Here is a 20,630-nt window from a genome sequence, read left to right as displayed (position 1 = left end):
TATCTCTATTCCTGGCTTTCAACACAGGAGCAGGAAGAACAAAAGCCCTGACTCCAAAAACCTCAATCTTTAGGCCTGAGGAGAGAACTTTTGCATCTACATTTCCAGCAGTCCTTCCTCTTCTGCCTGCTTGACAGGAGATGGATATTAAAGACACAAGGGAAAAGGCTGTTCTGGTCCCCGTTCATTTTCACTCCACCTGTGGTAGGAAGGGGGATAAGGTTGTTTAAAAGATCCTGTCCAGGAAACAACCAGACACTATTTCTCAGCCTTCAGCTTTATCAACCTCCAGAACAGAAAACTTAACATTGGCATCAATTTTACTTCACATTCAAGATCTTATTGCAGCTTGGGGTGTTTAAAGTGTTCTCTGAAATCAGCAGAGATTTGAAATTCAGCCATATATGCTCAGCACGAAGAGCCTGGAAAAATGAAGCATTTTCTAATTTAATGATCTCTGTGTTGAGGTGAAAAATTAGCTGCTCACCTTGGGGCCTCACTGTAAATCCAAGGCATGAAATTATTTGCAACTGCATGCCTTGCACATTACTCCTTTCCAATACATGTAGCAAATTTAATGTAAGTTGGGCTGGAGCGTGGAGGGAGGAGGGTTGCCCTGTGATACTCAGCAGTCCCTTCCAGCTGCATCTGCTAATGACAGAACCCTGTCCAGCACTGCTGAAATCAGGAATTTTGCCACTGACTTGAAAGGCAGCAGGATTTAAAATTACAATGCACACTACTTATTTTCTTCCCCTTGACAATATGGCCAGTGCATTCTGGGTAGGAAGCTAAGTTTCCCAATACTAGTACATAATTTGATCTCTTGACAATAATCCACATGCAGCTAAACGGTGCCTGCATAACATTTGTGCATCAGTGGTTAAAGCATATCATTTGGAACCACAAAAGCAAACCAAAGACCAGCTCAGAAGTAAAATAATCATTAGATGGGGAAACGATGGAAGTGAACAAGGCCTGAAATGCAAACTAGCATGTGGGTATCCAAGGATATTACAGTCATCTTAGTGATCGTTTTCAACACAGATAAAAAAGGATAAAGTACTGAAGTACAGAAATCACTCTGATCCCTATTAAATACTAAATCACAAAGAGATGTCTGAATACAAAAAGCTATTATTAATAAAGCTTCTATAGTGTAAGAGGCATTGAGCTCTTTGCAAGCTAAAGTGACTTTTGCCTCTTGTGGTTTTTGGGATTACAATTTCTATTTGTTTGCTTTATATTAAGTGAACTACCTGCTTCTCATTACTCTTTTCTGTTATCTAAGACTCCACAAGCCTCCAATTCTGAAGTGAAAATCACTTTCAGCTGGAATTTTTCAGATCTTAGGTAAATATACAGCAGAGAGAGGTAATGGCTCCATCCCTCCACACTGCTGACACTTGTGGTCAGCATGGACAAAGTGCCTTTTCTTTCCCATCCTCTAGAGCAAATTAGGCTCTGTGAAACCCAAGAGAAAGGGAACTCCTGATACTTTCTCCTTCACCTCTAACAAGGATGTATAGTTGATGTGCTCTTCCAGCATACTGAATAGCTATGGCAATGACTCCATCTCCCTGTTCTTTGTGCTCCCTCTGAATTTGCAGCTTTTTGCCACAGAAGCACTGTCTCAGCAGGGCATTCTCCAGCATCCACTGGGAGATGTTTTTGCATAACTCCCTTTTCTGTAACAAATATTGTCCAAATCTGCCCTTGATACAAGACAAGACAATATAAATAAAAGAATGAAGAGAGCATTTAAGAACCCTACAATTTGTTTCTTCCTTCCTCCTGGGAGCTGCAGTACGCATTAATAAAAAAAAAAAAAGAAAAGAACAAGAACATACATACAGGGACACAAATATATATCCTTCTTCCATCTTTCCTGCTGTTGAAGGGTAATGCAGGAAATAACTGTTCAGTGTCAAGATTTAGCAGCTGTGCATTAGTGGCCAGCTGAAACACAAATTCACTGTCCTCAAAATATGAAGGTTTAAAGGTCTCTTTCCCCTCACTGCTGAAAGCCAGATACAGTGATCCTGCAGCAGGATCCTGCAGAGTCCATGCCCTCATTGCAATTCAGATTTTTAATTAGTTTCTTCCAAAACAGTCTTACAATTACCTATAATTTGTCCACCAGTAATTTCCTTCCTTCTTAATCAAGACACAAAATTTTCCTGGTCTGCAACAGCCAGAGTTTATTGTTAAAAAACTGTACTTGAAGAATCTTTCTTTAGGTCAATCCCCTTGTTACATGCAGAGAAATGCACCAGAAATTGTACGGAGGAAGTTCATTAACATTTCCTTACAAACCTCAATTTCTTTAAAAATTAACATTTAGGAATTAGATATAAATGGAAGGAAACACAGTAGCGGTGATTTCTAAGTGGCAGTACATGTGCACTTTTATTAATATTCAGATGTACTGCATTAGCACGGAACCTGTATCCAGTCTGCAACTGGCACTTGTATCAAGCTGCTCTATTCAGGTTGCTGCTATGACAACTATCCGGAGGCAAATGTCAGGTCAGCTCCCAGCATATGTGTCTAGGCCGTAATTGCTTTGTCAGAAACCTAATAGCCACCTACTCCTACTCCTCTAACACCTAAAAGCAATGTTGTTAAAAATACTAAATGTTGCAATATTCTTAATACCTTAGTCATATGCTATTAAAGCACTGAAAACTCTAAACTTGCTTTCCTTTTATCCCCCGAACAAGAATGGGGGTGAAGAATGTGTTTAAAGTGTCCATTTGCAAACTTACGTTCATTTATGTTTCAGTGTAAACCTGGGATCATTAAACTTTCTTTTCCTTGAGGGTTAGATATTATCGTTCACTCCACCATGATTATTGATATTTAATTTGCCTGGTTACGAATCATAGCATGGAAAATAGTTATAGCTGTCATCTTGATGAGAGGTTTCTTACAAAATGCATTCAGTGTTTATCATAAAGGACTGCTTCACAGCATCATAGTTCATGGTAGTCTATGCACAGTGCACAAACTTGCTCTTACCAACTCTGAAAGCTCAAATAATACAAGATTAATTTTTTAATTGAGTTTAGCTTTCATAATTAAACTAGTAACTTCCACAAGACTCAGAAATATAACATGCACATTATCATAATTTTATTTATCCTAATCTTACATCATATCTTTTAACCTTATGATTTTTTTAAAAAAAAGACAATCAATGCTTACATTGAGGGAGCTTTTTTGAGATGCCTAACAGAGTGAAATAATTGAAGCAGAGATAGAGATGAAGTAAGTAATACTCTTGCAACGAGAAAGTTGTCTTGCAGCCATTTCCAAAGATGATCTCATGTGAAGAGTTAAAGTAAGTCCATGTATAACTGGTTTGTTCACTGTAAATTATTTCCCATGTGCACATGCAGGCATACACATATCCTAATAGCTTCACTGTATTACCTCCCATTTGCCTCGTAGACGGTGATAAAGAATAGTTGAATTAAATAAAACTAAAGAAACCTAAAAAAAGTATTATTCTGATGTCTGTGCAGCAAAGGTATGAGGACACCACCTTTGTCGGCCTATAAAATTCTTTTGACTGTTGTTATTTTCACCTAGTCTCTGTAATGAAAAGAAATTTTACCCTTTAAATTCACATTTAAAAAAAATGGAGAAACCCTCTTTTTATCATGTGTATTCTATAAAACATTGACTGACAAGCAGTCAGCGAAAAGCCTACTAATTTTAAAACCACCAGCTCTGTCTGAGAAATGCCTTTGTTAGGACAGAAGATATGTAAGATAACTTTCATTTTCCTCTGAGCTTAAGCTCTCTTGGGGCTCAACTTTTACACTTGCTATGTGACTAGAAAAGAATCATACATTGCATGTCCACTTGGGGCGTAAGGATGAAAGAAGTGTACATAGCTCACTCCTTTGGCTGACCAAAAAATTCTGCACGCTACAGGAGCCCTTCCGTGACATTACTTACTGAAATGGAGGTCAAATTGCTAAAATAATATGGATGGAATCCAGGAAAGAATCCAGTCCACTGGCTTCGCAGTCATATGTGACCACTAGTCTCCTATCTACAAGTATAATAATAATTTCTCAAAGGTCCAGATTCCTAACTGGGAGACAAATCAACATGGTGTGAATGAAGCTACATTAATTTCATAAATGATGTGGCTGATTAGACACGACATCCATAAAAACGTTCATACACTTCCACAGACATAGTATTCTATGATTCAGTTATTTTCCTGCTTTCCCATATTCAGCCCCTTTCCTCACTCTCAGATGCTGACATTTTATCTTATCGCCAAAACCTTCTTATTTCAATTAGAAGAAAAAGTCTCATTCATAAATTTTGCAACGTGACAGCATACAAAAGAATCAATTCTAAACAATGAAACAAAAGGCAGCTGTTAAAAAACCACTTGTGTCCAAATAAAAATGAAGGCATTTTTTTCCTAGTATCATTCTTATTTGTTTGTCCAAAGGAAGACTTCACCTTCTCATCTCCCTTCAGGAAAGTAGAGGGGCAGGTCCTATCACATACTGATGTATACAAACTACTATTTCTGTTTAGAATTTTCATTGGTCTTTTTGATTTCTGACAGGACAGGAACAAGACTAATCCACCTCCACTTTACACAGAGTACCACAGGCCAACACCACTCCTGTTTTATGATAAGGTTTTATGAAAATTACACCACATTCGGAAGAAGCAGAGACTGACAGTGATTAAGCTCTTAAAACAAAACTTCCGTTTCTGTGATTGACACAAGTAGAGCCACAGAGCCAAGGCTTCTGCAGCAGCAGTGCACCAAACAGGCAACCCAACCTTTGTTCACTGCCCAGGACAGTGATGACAGGATGACTGTTTTCCAGATTTTTCTACTTATTTAACCATTCTTCTTTTGCCCAATCAAGACACAATTTGGTTTCTAAAGTGAAGGACACAACAAAATAAGTCATCCTGTTCACCACATGTAATGAATGCGTGTAAAAAGGGCTGTATTTTAGCTCGACTTAATTTGTTTCATGAGTCCCCTGTCGATAGCAGTCCAGAATATCCACTTCGGAGCAACTGCTTCACCCTGAATATTGCTAGAGATATATATAATAAGCTTCTTGAAGGATTATCCCAGGAAAGTATCCCAGGATATCACTCAGAAGCACAGGAAACCTTAGGGATTCAAATAATGCCTCTTCCGTCTCTGACTGAAGCAAGTCATATAAGGTTGATCCAATTATTGTTCCTAAGTTTTTTATCTGTGAAGAAAAAATTCCACAAAATTCAAGACTGGAGTCACCCTTTTTCAGTATCCAGACTCAGCAGAGATGGTTTGGAGAGCAACACAAAAGCTCTGCATTGCCTCTGTAGCCACTGCCTGATCTGGACTGGGAAAGATCAACCAAGTGTCATGATTATTTCACAGTTCGGCAGTAGTGTCAGTAAACCCATACCATTTCAATATATAAATCTATAAAATTTGTGCAAGGGAATAAATTATCTTTACTATCAGGCAGAATTAAAAAGTGGAAGTGACAGAACTCTTCAGTCAGGTAATAAGTATCAACCAAAACTTCTTGACGCTTAAGCTACTGGCTAACCAACAGAGCTTGATCTCAAGATAATGAGAATGTACTGAAGCTAAAGAGAGCACTTGAGTAACATCTAACATGGTCAGACAGCCAAAGCATTGTAGTCCAAGCTACCATGACCTACTAAACACATTTATATTTTTTACAGAGAAGTCTCAGAAACTGACAATGCTTTTATTGTAGCAGTTTCAAAAAACATGGGAAGTTACTAGCTTCCTGACAGGCAAGATCGCATTGATTTTCCCATTATTGCCATGAAAAACAAGAATTTTTGAAAATAAGTAATCGATGCCAATGACAGTAATTTTCATTCACTTGTTTTTAAAACTGAATTTTTGCAGGCCTTGGTTTTCAGCCTTGAGTTAGGAAATACAAAGATCACATGAGTGGAATTTAAGGCATATAGGTAAAAGGATGGTTTCTTCCTGCTTCAGACTTAACAATATCCCTAGATCAGGGCTACACAAACACTGCAGCTATCAGAAATACTTCTAGAGAATCATCCATAAGATGCAGTATTTGTGTATGCAGACACATACACACACACTTCAGAGAGGTTGCTTCTGAAGAGATAAGTTTCCATAGCTTTGACTTTAAAGCTGGCTCTTTTTGCTGAGCAATAATTGAGATGGTTTTCAATCTAAGCACTGCTAAAATTAACAACATAGGCAAAAACATGTTTAGTTTGGAAATTCATATTTTTTTTACCAAAGTACAGGCTTCCATTAGGGATGTACATGCAACATGCTCAGAACTTCCTGTTCAGGGACCTTGTTGTGCCAGGGAGAGGAGGAGAAGATGAAAGAGCATAAACAAGGCAAGAAAAGGCGTTCAGCAAGCTAGGAAGATGCTGAAGTTTCGTCTTAGTTTCAGGATTGGGCATAACACATTGTATTCTTATACATTCATGTTTTATGAGTAATATTCTGAAAAAGGTGGTGGTGGTGATGCAAATTACATCTCACTTTGAGGCAGATCACCCCTCTGGAGAATAAAAGGCAGACCTTCACTGTGCTGCATGCAAGAAAAAAGCAGCTTTAATGCAACACTTTCATTCAGCTCTGAGGAAAAGCACTGAATGAGTGCTCTTACCAGATCCTCTTAACAATCTACTTTCCAGGACTGTCTAATGCTTGTCCTCTATTAGGAGATCTCTTGATATAATTTATGAAGTGGTAATTTTCATTATCCAAATCTTATTTCCCCTTTCCTCCTCCCAAATTTCCACTGAAGGGTCCTCAAAGCCTGAGTCCACCCACTGGTATAATGGCCAATTTTGAAAAGCTATGTTTAAAAAGGAAAAGTAGAAACATGTTAACAAGAAAACAAGGCAACAAAGCTTCTTTTTTTCTCCCCCCCCCCCCCCCCCTTTTTTTTAGAGCTATGGAACAATCAAAACAACATGCTGAACTGAATGTTTTCAACCTTCTTACTCTGTTTAAGAAAAAATCCAATGAAAAATCTTTCTTTTTGGATATATGGAAGAAAAGTGAATGAAATTTAAAAGTAAAAGGAAAAAATAGGAAGCAGAGAAGGACAGAACTCTTTTACCCATAAGGCAGTCTCCCCGGATGTGAGGATACAGGTCCACTTCCCATGTCAGCATAAGAACTGGTCACAGTGGAGCGTGTTAAACACCCCACTCAGAAATAATCTGGAATAATTTTCTCTCAGTCTACTCTGTTAATGTGACTTACTTGGAATAAATAATTAAATTTCAGTGGAACTGGGACTAGAACCAAGGTCTTCTACTTCTCTAATGACTTAACTATTCTACCCTGCAGGGTAAATTTCTCACGGTAAGTTTTATGAAGCGACCTAACACACATTCCCATATTTTTTTCCAGCAAAAACTATTCAGCAAATCTATCCTGAACTCACAAATAGTTTTCCAAGCACCAAAGCTACATCAACCCAGCTAACTTACTGCTTACTGAATCAAATGACTGGTGTTATTTGCAACTGTCTTCACAGTGTTCCCAGAACTCACTGCCAAAAAGAGGATAGAGCTGAAGGAAGCAGAACACAGCACCTGTTCTTCAGAGGCAGCTTTGCTACTTTAACATCACGACTTTATTTAAGGTGATCAGTTTGCAGCCATTCCCCCTACCGACTTTTAATTCTGTAATGAAAAACAATACCTCTCCCTTCAATGATAATGGTTACTAAATCCTTCTGTAATAGTAATACCACAAATGAAAGGAAAAAGAAATCCTATTAATATGCTTTTAGAGTTCTCTCTACAGTTTTAAAATTGTTTTTGTTTCAACAGCTCTCTGGCTCCCTGGACAGTATTATGGGATTCTCATTTAAATCACTCGAAAACTCTGCCTCATGCTGGCTGGACCAAGGAATCGAATCACTAGTTTTGTGCAAGGAAAGTAACATTTTTGCACAAGTCTTTTCTACTTCTCCTTGAGGTAAGCACATCAACATTGTAGCTTTTTTTTTTTTTAATTGTTACTAACAAATCAGAGAACAAACAATCTGAATGAGCACTACTTCTAAACTAAGCCACACTTAACATTACAATGCTTTGATATCCCATGTGATTTGTAAAGGCAAATGTACCACAGTAATGAAAATCCTAGCAAAAAATCTAACAGCAAAAAAGAAGTAGCAATATCCACTCTCAGATCCTAAACTATCAGTGTTCTAGGGATAGTAGTAACAAACCTTTACTCAGTTGTGGCACAACTGAAAAGAAGGCAATGGACTATGTACAAAAGGAAAATGTTCTTTGAAAAAAACATTCTTTTCCACGCAAAAAGTTCATCTGCCACGACAGACACATATTTTGGAACAACTGAGACATTACTGAGATTTGACTTTGTGATAATCATGAAGACAAATAAAGCATACTAGTCTTTGCAATAAGAACGTTAGACATTCACTACATCTGTGGAGCGACTAAATCATCAAAGCCTGGAATATGCTATCAGTTTTACTTCAAAAATTTGAAAGAAAACATGTAATTCTCAGCAAACTAAAAATAATGAAATCCTAACATGCGCTATAATAGGTGAATAAACACATTAGAAAAAATGAAATAACTACTGATATAAGCTTTAAAAACTCACTAGTAAGGTAACCAGCAGCATTTTGCTATCACAGTAACTTCTCTGTCTCAGGCAAATAGGTATTTTCAGAAACTTACATTATTTCACTTTACATTTACAAATGCATACACATTTTGAAAGAGAATATCTGCACAGATAAACACAGTGACTCATGGATACGTGCACCATTTCTGTTATTTATGTAAATTACATATACTGTACGTTCTGTTCCTTTTAATTCTAGTATGCAGATTACATACTATGCCCTCAAAATCTACAAACATTAAAAAGCAAATATATAGCTTTCTCCAGTCGGACATTATAAATATACTAGCCATCCTCACACAGGTTATGTAAATATAGACAAAGACATGCTTGTGTATTCATTTAAAGAACTACAGTTTCTGTATTTTAATTACTCTTGCTAGCAAGAAACGTATAAGGGATTGCACCACCCTTCTGCATGGCATCCTATGTAAAAGAGTCCAGTGCATTTATAAATATGGATGTGGTAGACCCCCAAACAACACAGTACCTGCTGTCTATCCAACCGCATCCTTTTTGCAGCATTTCTGCTTTCACTCTCACAGGCAGAAGCCAGGATACTCTCTGCAACTGCTGAAGTAAGGTGTGAGGGAATAGGTCGTGACTATGAGAGAAAAAAGAAACAGAAATTATTTCTAGCATAATCCACGATACCCTTTTTCAAAGCACACAATACCATCACCTAGGCAGGAAAGTCCACTCATTGAAATGCAGTTTATATCAACAAAACAGGGAAATGGAACTTGTAAAGATGAAAAATGAAACTAGTTTGATGTTAAAGCTGCAGCCGATCCATAGATCCACGAGAAGCCCTTTCCCCCCACAGCTCTATTGTCCAGTGTGTTTAGTCTGGCTCATTAAGCTGTACTTTGAACAGACAGTGGCATATTCTCTGCATTCCAGCAGCACCCTGGCCGTCTGATTCTTGTTAAGAAAACTGAAAGGCTTTTTATTCTGTACAGCATGTGACAGAGATGAGTAGTGTTTTTTTATAGTCATAAAAAAACAAAACAAAAACCCCAAGTGATAGGGTTGAAACATCACTCAAAACATAACAGATTGTCAGAACATTTCAGAGCAGTCTCAATCTGTAGTATATGAATATTTGCATTCTTGCTACAACATGATTGATGTGATTAAAATGACTTTTTTAAAAAACACTGTTTTTCTTTTGATAATGCCAGCCTTCCAACATCGTAGATATTTTGTGGTTCAGCTAGGTACGGGGTTTTTTTCCAATTCAAAACATTTCATTACTGCCTTCATAGCATACTATGTTTTCGGTTAAAGGTGCAATGAATCCCTAAAAAACAAGGAATGCTAAAATCTTTTTAGGTCCATTGTTGGTTATGAACTCAAACATGATCTTTCTTGCCATTTCATTAAGAAGAACATTTAAACACCTTTTTTTGCTAATTACATGCAAAACAATCTTTCTGAATGATGCTTACAATAAAATCCATCTTTTTCATTAATATACAAAGATATATACAAAAATATCTGAACTACCAAGAAAATAAAGAAAATGGGGATAATAACACAGGTAATGTGTTACATACAAGCTCATTCCAGAGACCGCAATTTTTTGAATCAGGTTCTGAACTTCCATAAATTTTCAGAGCTTCATTGAACTCAAAATAACTATGTAAATGTATACCTACCGAGGAACTGGCCATGTGTGTTGGGTTTTTGGGGTGGTTTTTGTTTGCTGTTGATTATTTTGGTGGCGGGCTTTGTTCTTTTTTTAAGAGTTTTACCTTCTTACATCCAAAAGCATGAATATGAACCTGCTATGAAATGTCACTGAGTTTTAGAAGCAAGTTTTGAAGAACTCCCATTCAGTTCTTAGAACTGAACAGTTCTTAGAACAGATTCATTATATTGGCTCAACTGATTTTATGTTTTTCATAACATTCCAGAAACTGTGGAGCCCAACTGTTACTAATATTACATTTTTACCTTTAAAAATTAAAGTTGATTTATTGACTTTGGATCTGCTCTACAGAATGCCAGGTTTTAATCTGACACTGTACTTTTCCTAATGCATGGGACTACAGTTTGTCTGGGAGCAGAAGCTGAACTAGCCTTTAGAATTAGACAGGGATTTATGGTTCTCCCTCACTAGTGCAATAGGCTTATTTCTCCCCACGCATACAAGAACAAGCACTCTGGCATCAGCATGATAGCTGTGCAAGAAAGACAATCAGAGACTGCAATACGACAACAAAACATACTTGGATTGATTTGACAGAACAAACTATTGAACTTGTTTCCAGTTTTGAAAATAAATCAGTCTAAGAGATGAGGGATGCTGATGTTAAACCCTGGTGTCGCTACAGAAGTTAACATTAAAGCAGACAGCTTCCTCAGAGCTCCAGAGGAGGGAGTAAGTCTTTGCAGAGGGTTTTCACTGAGAAAGCATTATATTTATTATTCTGCCTCCCTAGAATGGTGATGTTACTCTGAACTCATTATTGCATCACTTAGCCACACTAGATCCCTCCTCACATTTGGTGGCCAAGTATCACTGTACATGCCACAGTTTTATGTATGTTCAAGGTACATTGACTATGTTGGCTTCATGGAAGTCTCAGTGTGGTCCCGTAGCAGTGGCCACACAATGATGTTCTTGAAAAGTGGTGAGTAAACACCTGCTTAATTCCTCCAGCTCAGATCTTTAATGATTAATTAGAATTAGATATATATCTCTCAATAGATTTTTGGAAGGTGGCATATGAGCCAAAAAAGTAATGTTCTGACCAAAAAGTAAAACGAACCCAAGTTCCTACAGCTTATTTGTTTATGGGAGATAACAGGTTTATTGAAGTATTTTTATAAAATAATAAATAAAGAATTACCATAAAGATCAAGCAGTCATGTGCTTCTCTCTGAAAAGGAGTGCAATGTGCTCACTGTTGAAATACTGAACTCAAAGTTAGTACCTCCAAAAAAAAAGAGGAAATCTCCAGGTAATGGAGTATCTGCCTCTTGAAATATCTTTTAGCCCATAATTTCTCTTACTCATCACTGCAGCTGGCTGTTGATATGTTCATGTCAAGAACTATCTAGAGTGAACCTTAGGGAGAACGTAATGAATGTACGGTTAAATCACCTGGGGAGAAAATTACTGTAACAAAGCACAGGTGAAAAATCATCTGATCAAGGTTTGGTCCTATCAGCTCAGGCTGTCTAGTCTTGCACTCACTGAGAAGATGAACACAGTCCTCTGTCACTAAAAGTAAAGCTGTTAAAGAAAAGATTTTCTGTTCCATGAGATGTCGTATCTGTGAAATGTCAAAAAGATCAATTTTGTAAAGCCTTGCCTAAGAGGAAAATTTGCTTTGAAATATCCACTTTTTTTCAAAATGTTTCTTAAATAAACTGAATTAATAGCCCCATCTTCTAATCTCAGAGGTCCCTTTTGGTTTAGCTTAACTTCCTCATCTTCTATACTTCTGATTATTCATGATATCTGTCAGGTCTATCAGCTACAAAACCACTTCTGTAACAAGCTCAAGCATCCAGGTCCTTGCGGGGTTCTGAACATTTCTCAACTCCCTGTCTGAGGGTGAGACATAAAGGCTGTGGAAAACGTGGCAAAAGCAACTTCATTCGTTTCTGCAGAAGGGATCCTGCAGATCTCAGCCAAATCAGAGTTTTCTAGCTTCCCAGGCTCCTGGGAGCTGAGTGCTGGTTCCTGCATGTTTGGGACTACAGCAGGAAATGTGGGAGACAAGGAGTCCTTATTTCCGAGGGCTCCCTCCACAATCCCTGGATCCCCAGCCTGCCCATTGGACTAGCAGGAAGCCAGGTTTCATTTTACTGGAGTATGTCAAAACAGAAAATCTTTGACAAACTAACGTTTCTAAAAGGGGAAAAAATAAAGGCATTATCAAAAAATTCCTGGTCAACCTTTACTGGTAGAATGCACCTAGTGTTGTTTGATACATAATATTCACAGCCCCAGTCTGGAATTTCTTTCACTTCACAGTGACGTAAAGCAAGAAATAACTATACTGGAACTACTCATGTGTAAAGCAACAGAAAGGAAGCAAGCCTCTAAATATTAGTCTACCAAAACAAGCAATTCACATTGCAAAATTAGATGGCAGGATAACATTTTTGTCATTTTGAACAACTGACAGATAGAAGGGAGGCATGTGAAAATTTTACAATAACTTTCAGGTGAAGAGATGAATAAAACTTACAGGGAATCTGTTAAACAGCTTAATACAGACCTTCTGAAAAGACTGTATGCCTCTGTCCATCACACAGCAGCAGTATACAGAATTCTTTTGTATTTACTTGGAAACGCAATACTGCTTGTGACTGCACTAAAATAGCAGCCACATTTTGAACACACATATTTTTTTTGGTTTTGTACATCTCTTCAGTTGACACAACTAACATTCAGCCTCTAACATGATGTAGGTGAAGAGCATTTTGACAAAAGTAGTAAGGGAAACCTGTTAAATTTCATGTACATGTGGATGCGTCTGTTTTTAACATCTTTTGAAGCAACCAATACTCAGGAAGTGGTTGAAATTCCTTCAGTAGCCCAAGGGATATGACCAACCCCCTCTAGTCTATTCATACATTTGAAACTGCATTTCAAGATAATTTAAACTTGATTATTCTGACCATCACAGAGCCTGTAGATGACAACGACGACAAAGCAACAAGCACACATAACCACCATATTGGAAAGGAACTATTGCATGGTTTTAAGATAAATCATTTTTGTGCAAATTGACATGAAGACTTTATACACTCATCCCCTTATCGCTTTCTGAAATATGCACAAATTATTGACAGATATAGTTTTGCAGATTTCTTAATGAAAAATCAAATTAGTCAATACTTCTTTGTAGTCAAATAACTGTTGGTCTCCTTTAAAGAACATTAAAGCTAATGAAGATTCTTCCATGGCTTTGGTGGTCTTTAGATCTGGCTCTCAAAAAATAAAGTGCCTTTCTGGAGTTACAGAGTAGTCCTGTAAGGTTGCTGATTTTTTAGTAGTTGAAATCAGAAATCCTTGGCTCAAATTCTCTAGAAATGAGCTCTATTAGTATAATCTCTGATTCCTTAACATAAAAGAGACTGGCACTTTCAATGTGCTGTAAAATACCCATTTGCATTATGCCAACTGTATACAATATCACCAGGTCTTCTGTTTAAAGGGAGGTAGCTTTGCAGGATCTTCATGGGAAACAAAATACCCTTTTGGGCACATTCACACAGTTTCTGTGTTTCTATAAGGAATCTAAAAACCTGCTATATTCTCATTTCAAGTGTACTTTTTCGGTAAAAATCTACCAATTACTGATAGAATAGATTGTATTTCAGTCTAAACCACTAGGAGCAGAATATTCACCAAAAATAAGTCTGCAATCTGCTGTACATGCTGTCCTCCTGTGGTTAAAGATGTTGTCTACCTTGGCATTTTTTGTGAAATCCAGTATTTATATAAATAAAACACAAAGCTGTCATACAGAAGCTTGGTCTAGATACTCATATTACACCAGACTCAGTTATGGAAAAATAAAGCTATTATTTCAGATAATGGGCACACATGCACACCTGCTAAAATGCCAAAATTTATAACCTGACATTTGTGCATAATACTACTCTCTAGTTTAGGCAAATTAATACTGAAAAGATCTTTCAGTATAAGGCAGTTGTGAGCGCATAAACATGAAAGTGACAATTTTGTTCACAGAGACCCTAAGATCACCTAAGTCCAACCATTAACCCAGCACTGCCAAGTTCACTCCTAAACCACATCCCTAAGCACCACATCTACAGGTCCTATAGATACCTCCAGGAATGGTAACCCAGCCACTTCCCTGGGCAGCCTGTTCCAATGCCTGACCACCCTTTCTGTGAGGAAATTTTTCCTAACATCCAATCTAAACCTCCCCTGGTGCAACTTGAGGCCATTTTCTCTTGTCCTATTGCTTGTTACTTGGGAGAAGATGTATGAACTCTAATACAAAAATGTGAATGAGAAAATATTTTAACTATTACTCAAACTTGAAAAAAAAAAAAGCTCTAAATTTTCCACAGTGATTGGGCATCTGAAGGTGAAGATGAATGCCTACGATACCTCACTGACAGTAACCGAGTATTTCCAGAGGTACCACTAAGCACTTCTTTGCATGTTGGTGCTCCTAACAACATGATACTCACTAGTGCTTTCCTTCATGTCAGTTTTTTCCTTAGGTCCCGTAAGGCTAGTTCATTTCCAAAATGAAATAGTGCAAATACGCCACAACTCATTCATAATAAACTTACTAAGTTCTAACACAATGTGTTAAAATCCCCAACATATTTATAACAGTATGCAATTGCTAAAGAGAGTATTTTCATAGAAAATATCCAAAACACTTTATAAGAGAGGGTACGCATTATCTTCAAATGAGATTTTTTAGTGAGTGTAATGCAGTGAAATGTATGACACAGAACTTTCCTACACTACACAGTAACAAAGAATTCAGAAACCTTTCCACAGAGTATTTTTAAATTTACAGACTGAAGTACAGTACTGCACTCTATTGGACATACTTTTATAATTGTCAGTTAGTACAGAATAGTGAAATATGAAAAACCGGACTGGCATTTTAATGCTTGTAGCACTGCATTTCAGTCTGGGTTTTGATATATTTTGCTCAGTCTTGCAGTCTTGTGATACTCAATTGTAACACCTAGTAAGGAATTCAAAGATATAACTAGAAATGTTTTTTAATTAATGGCAGAAGAGGCTTTCTAAAATGTTCAGTGATCGTCACATCAATTTTTTAACTTTTCAGCTTTAAAGTACATTTAATTGAAACATTGCATGTTGCACCTTGATTATGACAGCACCTAAATATATCCATATATATATTAACATATTCATATTCCTGCCTAAATGTTAAGCAAGCAACACATTCCAATCAACCACCATTCTGCTCCTACTGTTGCTGCTGCGCCTGTATATGGGACCAAGTCCTGCTCCACTTATTTGAGAAAGTGGTTTCAGTGGAGCTAGCAGAAATTTTAAATGACTATGTGAATAAATAAAAAATATGTGAAAAAAGAATACCTGTCTGACCTTATCCACCTAAAACACAAGTATTTTGTCTAAACTAGTCATCTAGGATTCTTTTTTGTTTGATTGGAAAGACAGGTATCTCCAGAAGCTGACTCATGAGACAGCTGGGAATGAACCTCTCTGGATTGGTTTATCTAAGCCCTTCACCAATTACTAAGGGAGTCCAAGTCACCTAATTTCTCAATCAAACTTAGGTAAGATTACCTCTGTCCCAAATGAATCTGGTATTTCATAGTGACAGAGAAGCCCAGGAATTGTCATGCTGAACTAACTCCTTCTGAGTTAGGTGGAGATTGGATTTGACACTCCAAAAGCAAACAGTTTACTAGCAAAACTCCAGAGGACTAGGAAAAACTGAATCTGATTCAACATTATCTCCTGTTTCCCCTAAACAGATACTGAACTGGCTCCCTGTCCTTAACCTAGTGGCACAAACCAGCTATCAAGTAACACTGCAGCAGAGGTATAAGAAAAACTGACATATTTACTACTTTTTGTCTGATTTAAAGTTTACAAGTCATCAGGGTCAACATTCCTTTACACCATATATTTTTTCCATAAAATTTTTTTTCCCCCTACATCAGAACTTATTGCCATTTTGAAGGGGATTGGTTTTCTTTGAAATGCAATTGAAAAAGTGAAACAAATATCAAAATTGCATTCCTATCTTTACATCTGTCACAGAATGTAGAAGACTAATTACTGTCAGGTTGCTAGGTATTTTTTATTTTTTTAGTTTTAATTCTTTTTCCAAATATCATGCCTTTTTCAAAGTTAACTACTTCACATTTTCCAAGGTTATTGGAAAAAGTATAACTTCTTCTGCCACTCTCTTTTCCAAAATTGCCGATACTTCCAAAAGTTATTTAAAAGCACAAGGTATCTGAGACAAATTTACAAGGTAGTTCTTAAAAGTCATATGAGTAATCACTTAATTGTTTGGGGTGTGTGTCTGTGTAATATTTAATAGTCTTAGGGAAACTGTTTATAGAATATGTTTTTTAAGGATGTGAGACCTAATGGAAAAAATAAAAATTTGTCAGAGAAAGCTTTGCCCTTTTTCAGCCATCAGACTGTTACATAAACTAACCACTGTCAAACAAGGGTAAGATGCTTAGAAAGTGACCAATCAACAGAGCAACAAATCTATTATTATTTGTACATCTTCACGTAACTGCTTTTGTGATAATTTCCTTAACGCTTCCCAGCTCATTAATCAAGATTAAGCATGAGTCCCTGGATCCACAGACCCTCATCTTCCTGAAAGCACTTAAGACCTTTCCAGCCATAACAGGGCTGGAGGACCGAAAAGCCATGTGACTGCATGGCCAGCTGGACTATTCAGCACTCAATTCAGTAAATAATGAAAGCTTCCCCTCTCTAAAGCTAAAACTTAAAAACAGAGGCTAGATGTCTATCCGGAGAAATCTTAACAAGGCAAATTTCAGAAAAGGTACCCCCTTCTGAAAACCAGTCCCCCCAAAAATTTCTCAGTCACAACACAGAAGCACTCGAAGCCTCTAAACGTATTTTAAACACCTTGATCAAGATGTTCAGAGTTGCAAAACCAAATGACAGAAGCAGCAAAAGATAAAGAGCTCAGTTATTTGTTATTGCGGTTGGTGATAGGACAGAAGGGGCTAGGATGAACAACACAGGGATCTGAGGAACTGTCTTCAGGCATAGTGTGACTTTTCTCTGACACATCCAAACTTGCTTTCTGACAATGAAAAACATTTGTGACTAGCCTTTTCTCTCCAATATATAAGAGCACTTTGTTCTTTGATACTATCACTTTGTATTACAGTAGTGCCTAGGAAGGAGGGTTTCCTTTTGCTTAAACAAAAGGAAGAATCACTTTGTGAATGACAGTTTAAAACCTTGCTCTTGCATTAGGATACACACAGAAAAAATGACATAACTGTAAAAAGATACTGTAAGATGCAGTTTCAAACTGAATGCAGTGAGACTGATGATAGGAGATCATGAGGATGGGACAAAGCAGACAGTAGTAAGAAAATGTAATTATTAAGTCAGTTCAAATGCATTTGATTATTTCTAGCATCTAAAATTTTTATGGACTGTAGCTAAATAAATACATACCACATATCCTCAGCAGCTGTCTACTATTTTTTTTTTTCATTGGCAGTTTTCTATAGATACAGGGGCTGGGACAAGTCTAAAGGATGGATTTTAAAATAATGAAACAGGTCATTTGACCATTTCAGAAAGAAAACTCCTCTTGTATAGCATATATAGGTCACAAAACACTTAATGTATATAAAGGAATTCTCATTAATATTAGTCCTTGAGAAAGAGGCAATAATATTTTTTTTTCTTTTGCGTATGGGCTAATGAAGAAAAAAAGAAAGAATTTATTTAAGAACATTAAGAAGTTCACGAAGTGCTGCAGCATAGCGCAGGTGGAGCACAACCTAGAGATCCCCTCCAAAAGCCAGTGATTTCAGAACTTGACAAACTTCCCTCCCAACGAAAGATTCTGAGCAAGACCATAGAAATTAGTAAAAAAACATTCTCAACAATCTATAAGCAAGAGACAATTGGAGGAGAAAAACAATCTTACAATTAATGAGAAAAACAGTGCCTTGTTGAGGGATGCGCTTGTGTCAGAATGCAAAAGGCACAATTACAAGCTAAACAGTCAAATGGGGAAAGCATTTCCAATGTAGAAAGGGACCTCCTCAAAGGAATATTTGTAAAAAGAAGCTATGCAAGCTGCCTTGGAGTCCACAGACATCTGTCATAAGCAGAAGTGTAATGACTATAACCAATCTCTTAAAAATATTAATACTATGAAACACATTAATTAACAATATGAACACTCATGAGACTGAGCCTGTCCCATTGCCTCAGAGCTAGAACTGGCCTGTTATATAGCAAGGATTGTTGTCTGGACTACAGATGGCAAATAATTGACAGAAACAGGCTTCAGGCATGCTTTTTCATCTTTACCATGCAGTCTTACACTTATTTAACTTAGCGTGTACATTTTCTTTTCACTTCACAATATGATGCTGAACAGCTGAAGTGTTCCACACAGTCTGAACTGTCATATGCCATATATAAGATTATTCTCTTTTTCTCTTGCAAGTAGATGCTCAAAATGTAGCATTCTGAAGCTGAACAAAATGAAAAATTTGTGTTTAATAAGTCTACAGCAAAAGACATCTCCCGTGGAGATTATTATCTGACATCCTATTTAATATAACAACGGTAGCACTGTTGCTCCTGAGGAGATCATTATCCCGTTTTGCTGTATCTGAGGGTACTACGTTATGCAAATCAACACCAACATGTCCCTTCATGAGTGTTTTGAACAAATCCTATTATCCAGACAAAGTGATTCTTTTCCACTGTCAAAACAGTAAGTACATACAAAACAATCATACAGTCAAGCGTCTCTGTCCATGGTAGCATTTTTAAAGGCTGCCTATTACCAGGAGATGTTGATACGGTAATTTAAAAACCAGAAAATAATTAAAAACAACAAATGGATACATATTACATTTCCGAATTATTTAAGACATAAACATGAACAACCACTTATTTTCTTAGGAAGTTAATGGGAGCTCCTCCAAAGCCTTTGCATAGTCTTTGGCTTGTGTTCCTACCTGTGAACAGGAAAGCAGGAGATTTCCTTTCAGGCCCAAGAGGGCTGAAATCTTTGGCATGAGCTCCAGTGCTTTGCCACTTCCGTTCATAGGCAGCAAAGTCAATATTTTAAAGGGTAATTTTTTTTGTTTAAAAATAAATAAAGCCCATCATAAACTGTATAAAAACAGGGAATATTTCTGAACTATAAAGACTGCCTATTTGATTCATGTTCCTGGTAATCTTTGCTCCTTTTCTCCTCCCAGGAATAAATTTGCTCCTGCAACCTTTATTCGTATGAAAGTAACATTTGCAAATGTGCACTGAAGTCAAGCCAAGCTAGCTCTTATGGGTCAGACTGTAAGCCCCTTATTCCTACCGCAAAACAGTTGTGCAAGTCTTTCAGATGACAAAAAATGAGCCAGTTTACATAACTGCTCATCAGTGTGAATAATGACAGTAATGAGGCCATAAATTGGAACAGTGAGGAGACTTGCTAGCATTAGCTAATTTTGTAAGTATATTCAATTGAAAGTACAGCAAAATAAAAATATTTTGCATTGTGAAAGCTGAACTTGATGTTGCTGAATTATTTTCAGCCAGAATGAGTAGATGCAATTTGATGCTACTTAGTGTATCGTAGAAAATATTTTCTTTCTGTTTTTCCTTCTTTTATTTTGGAAGGCTGCAATCTGACACGTACACCACCAGTCAGTCTTTGGCACTTTTATCTGTACAGATGTCCTTTATTCTACCTGTCTCTCTTCATCTGTGTTTCCATTGTTCAGAAACAGTGTTATCCCAATGTTTCAAATAATAAAATCATGCAGAAGATTAGAATCACAAACACATACATTTATTTTCTGTCTTTGCCTTTCATGTTATGCAGTAACAGTCTTACCCTACAAATAAACCTGATACTTTGTTCTTAAAACTGTCAGTTAACATCTTAAGCAACATAGAGAAATCATAAGCATTCTGCAAAGACTGCAGGAAGAGAAAGAGAGAAAGAGAGAATCAGTAAAATTCAATCATCTCCAGTAATTTTTAAATGTAACTAATGGGTTTGCAGATGATTCATTAAAAAAAATGATATGTTTAATCACTAAATGATAACTATTTGTAATGATGAGGTGATTTTATTGTCATCTAAAGGCCAGAGAGATAGCTAAAGCACATCAACCATAAGATGTGTAGCTATTTAGTTTCTTCCAAATTTTCTGGGGTTTGGAAGTA

The 20,630-nt window shown here is 36.9% G+C and overlaps 1 protein-coding gene across 4 annotated transcripts in view; it reads right to left on the bottom strand.

Moving 5' to 3' along the window:
• Window positions 1-20,630, bottom strand: part of NOL4 (nucleolar protein 4) — a 201,352-nt gene that overhangs the window by 28,803 nt on the left and 151,919 nt on the right. For all 4 annotated transcript variants that reach the window (XM_056333150.1, XM_056333152.1, XM_056333151.1 and 1 more), the window contains one exon: window positions 9,180-9,293. In XM_056333150.1, coding sequence (XP_056189125.1) covers window positions 9,180-9,293 — 114 coding nt within the window. The remainder of the gene's footprint in view (window positions 1-9,179; window positions 9,294-20,630) is intronic.

The sequence above is a fragment of the Falco biarmicus genome, chromosome 3, assembly GCF_023638135.1.
Source record: "Falco biarmicus isolate bFalBia1 chromosome 3, bFalBia1.pri, whole genome shotgun sequence".
Classification (NCBI taxonomy): Eukaryota; Metazoa; Chordata; class Aves; order Falconiformes; family Falconidae; genus Falco; species Falco biarmicus.
This window is presented reverse-complemented; position numbering and strand designations above follow the sequence as displayed.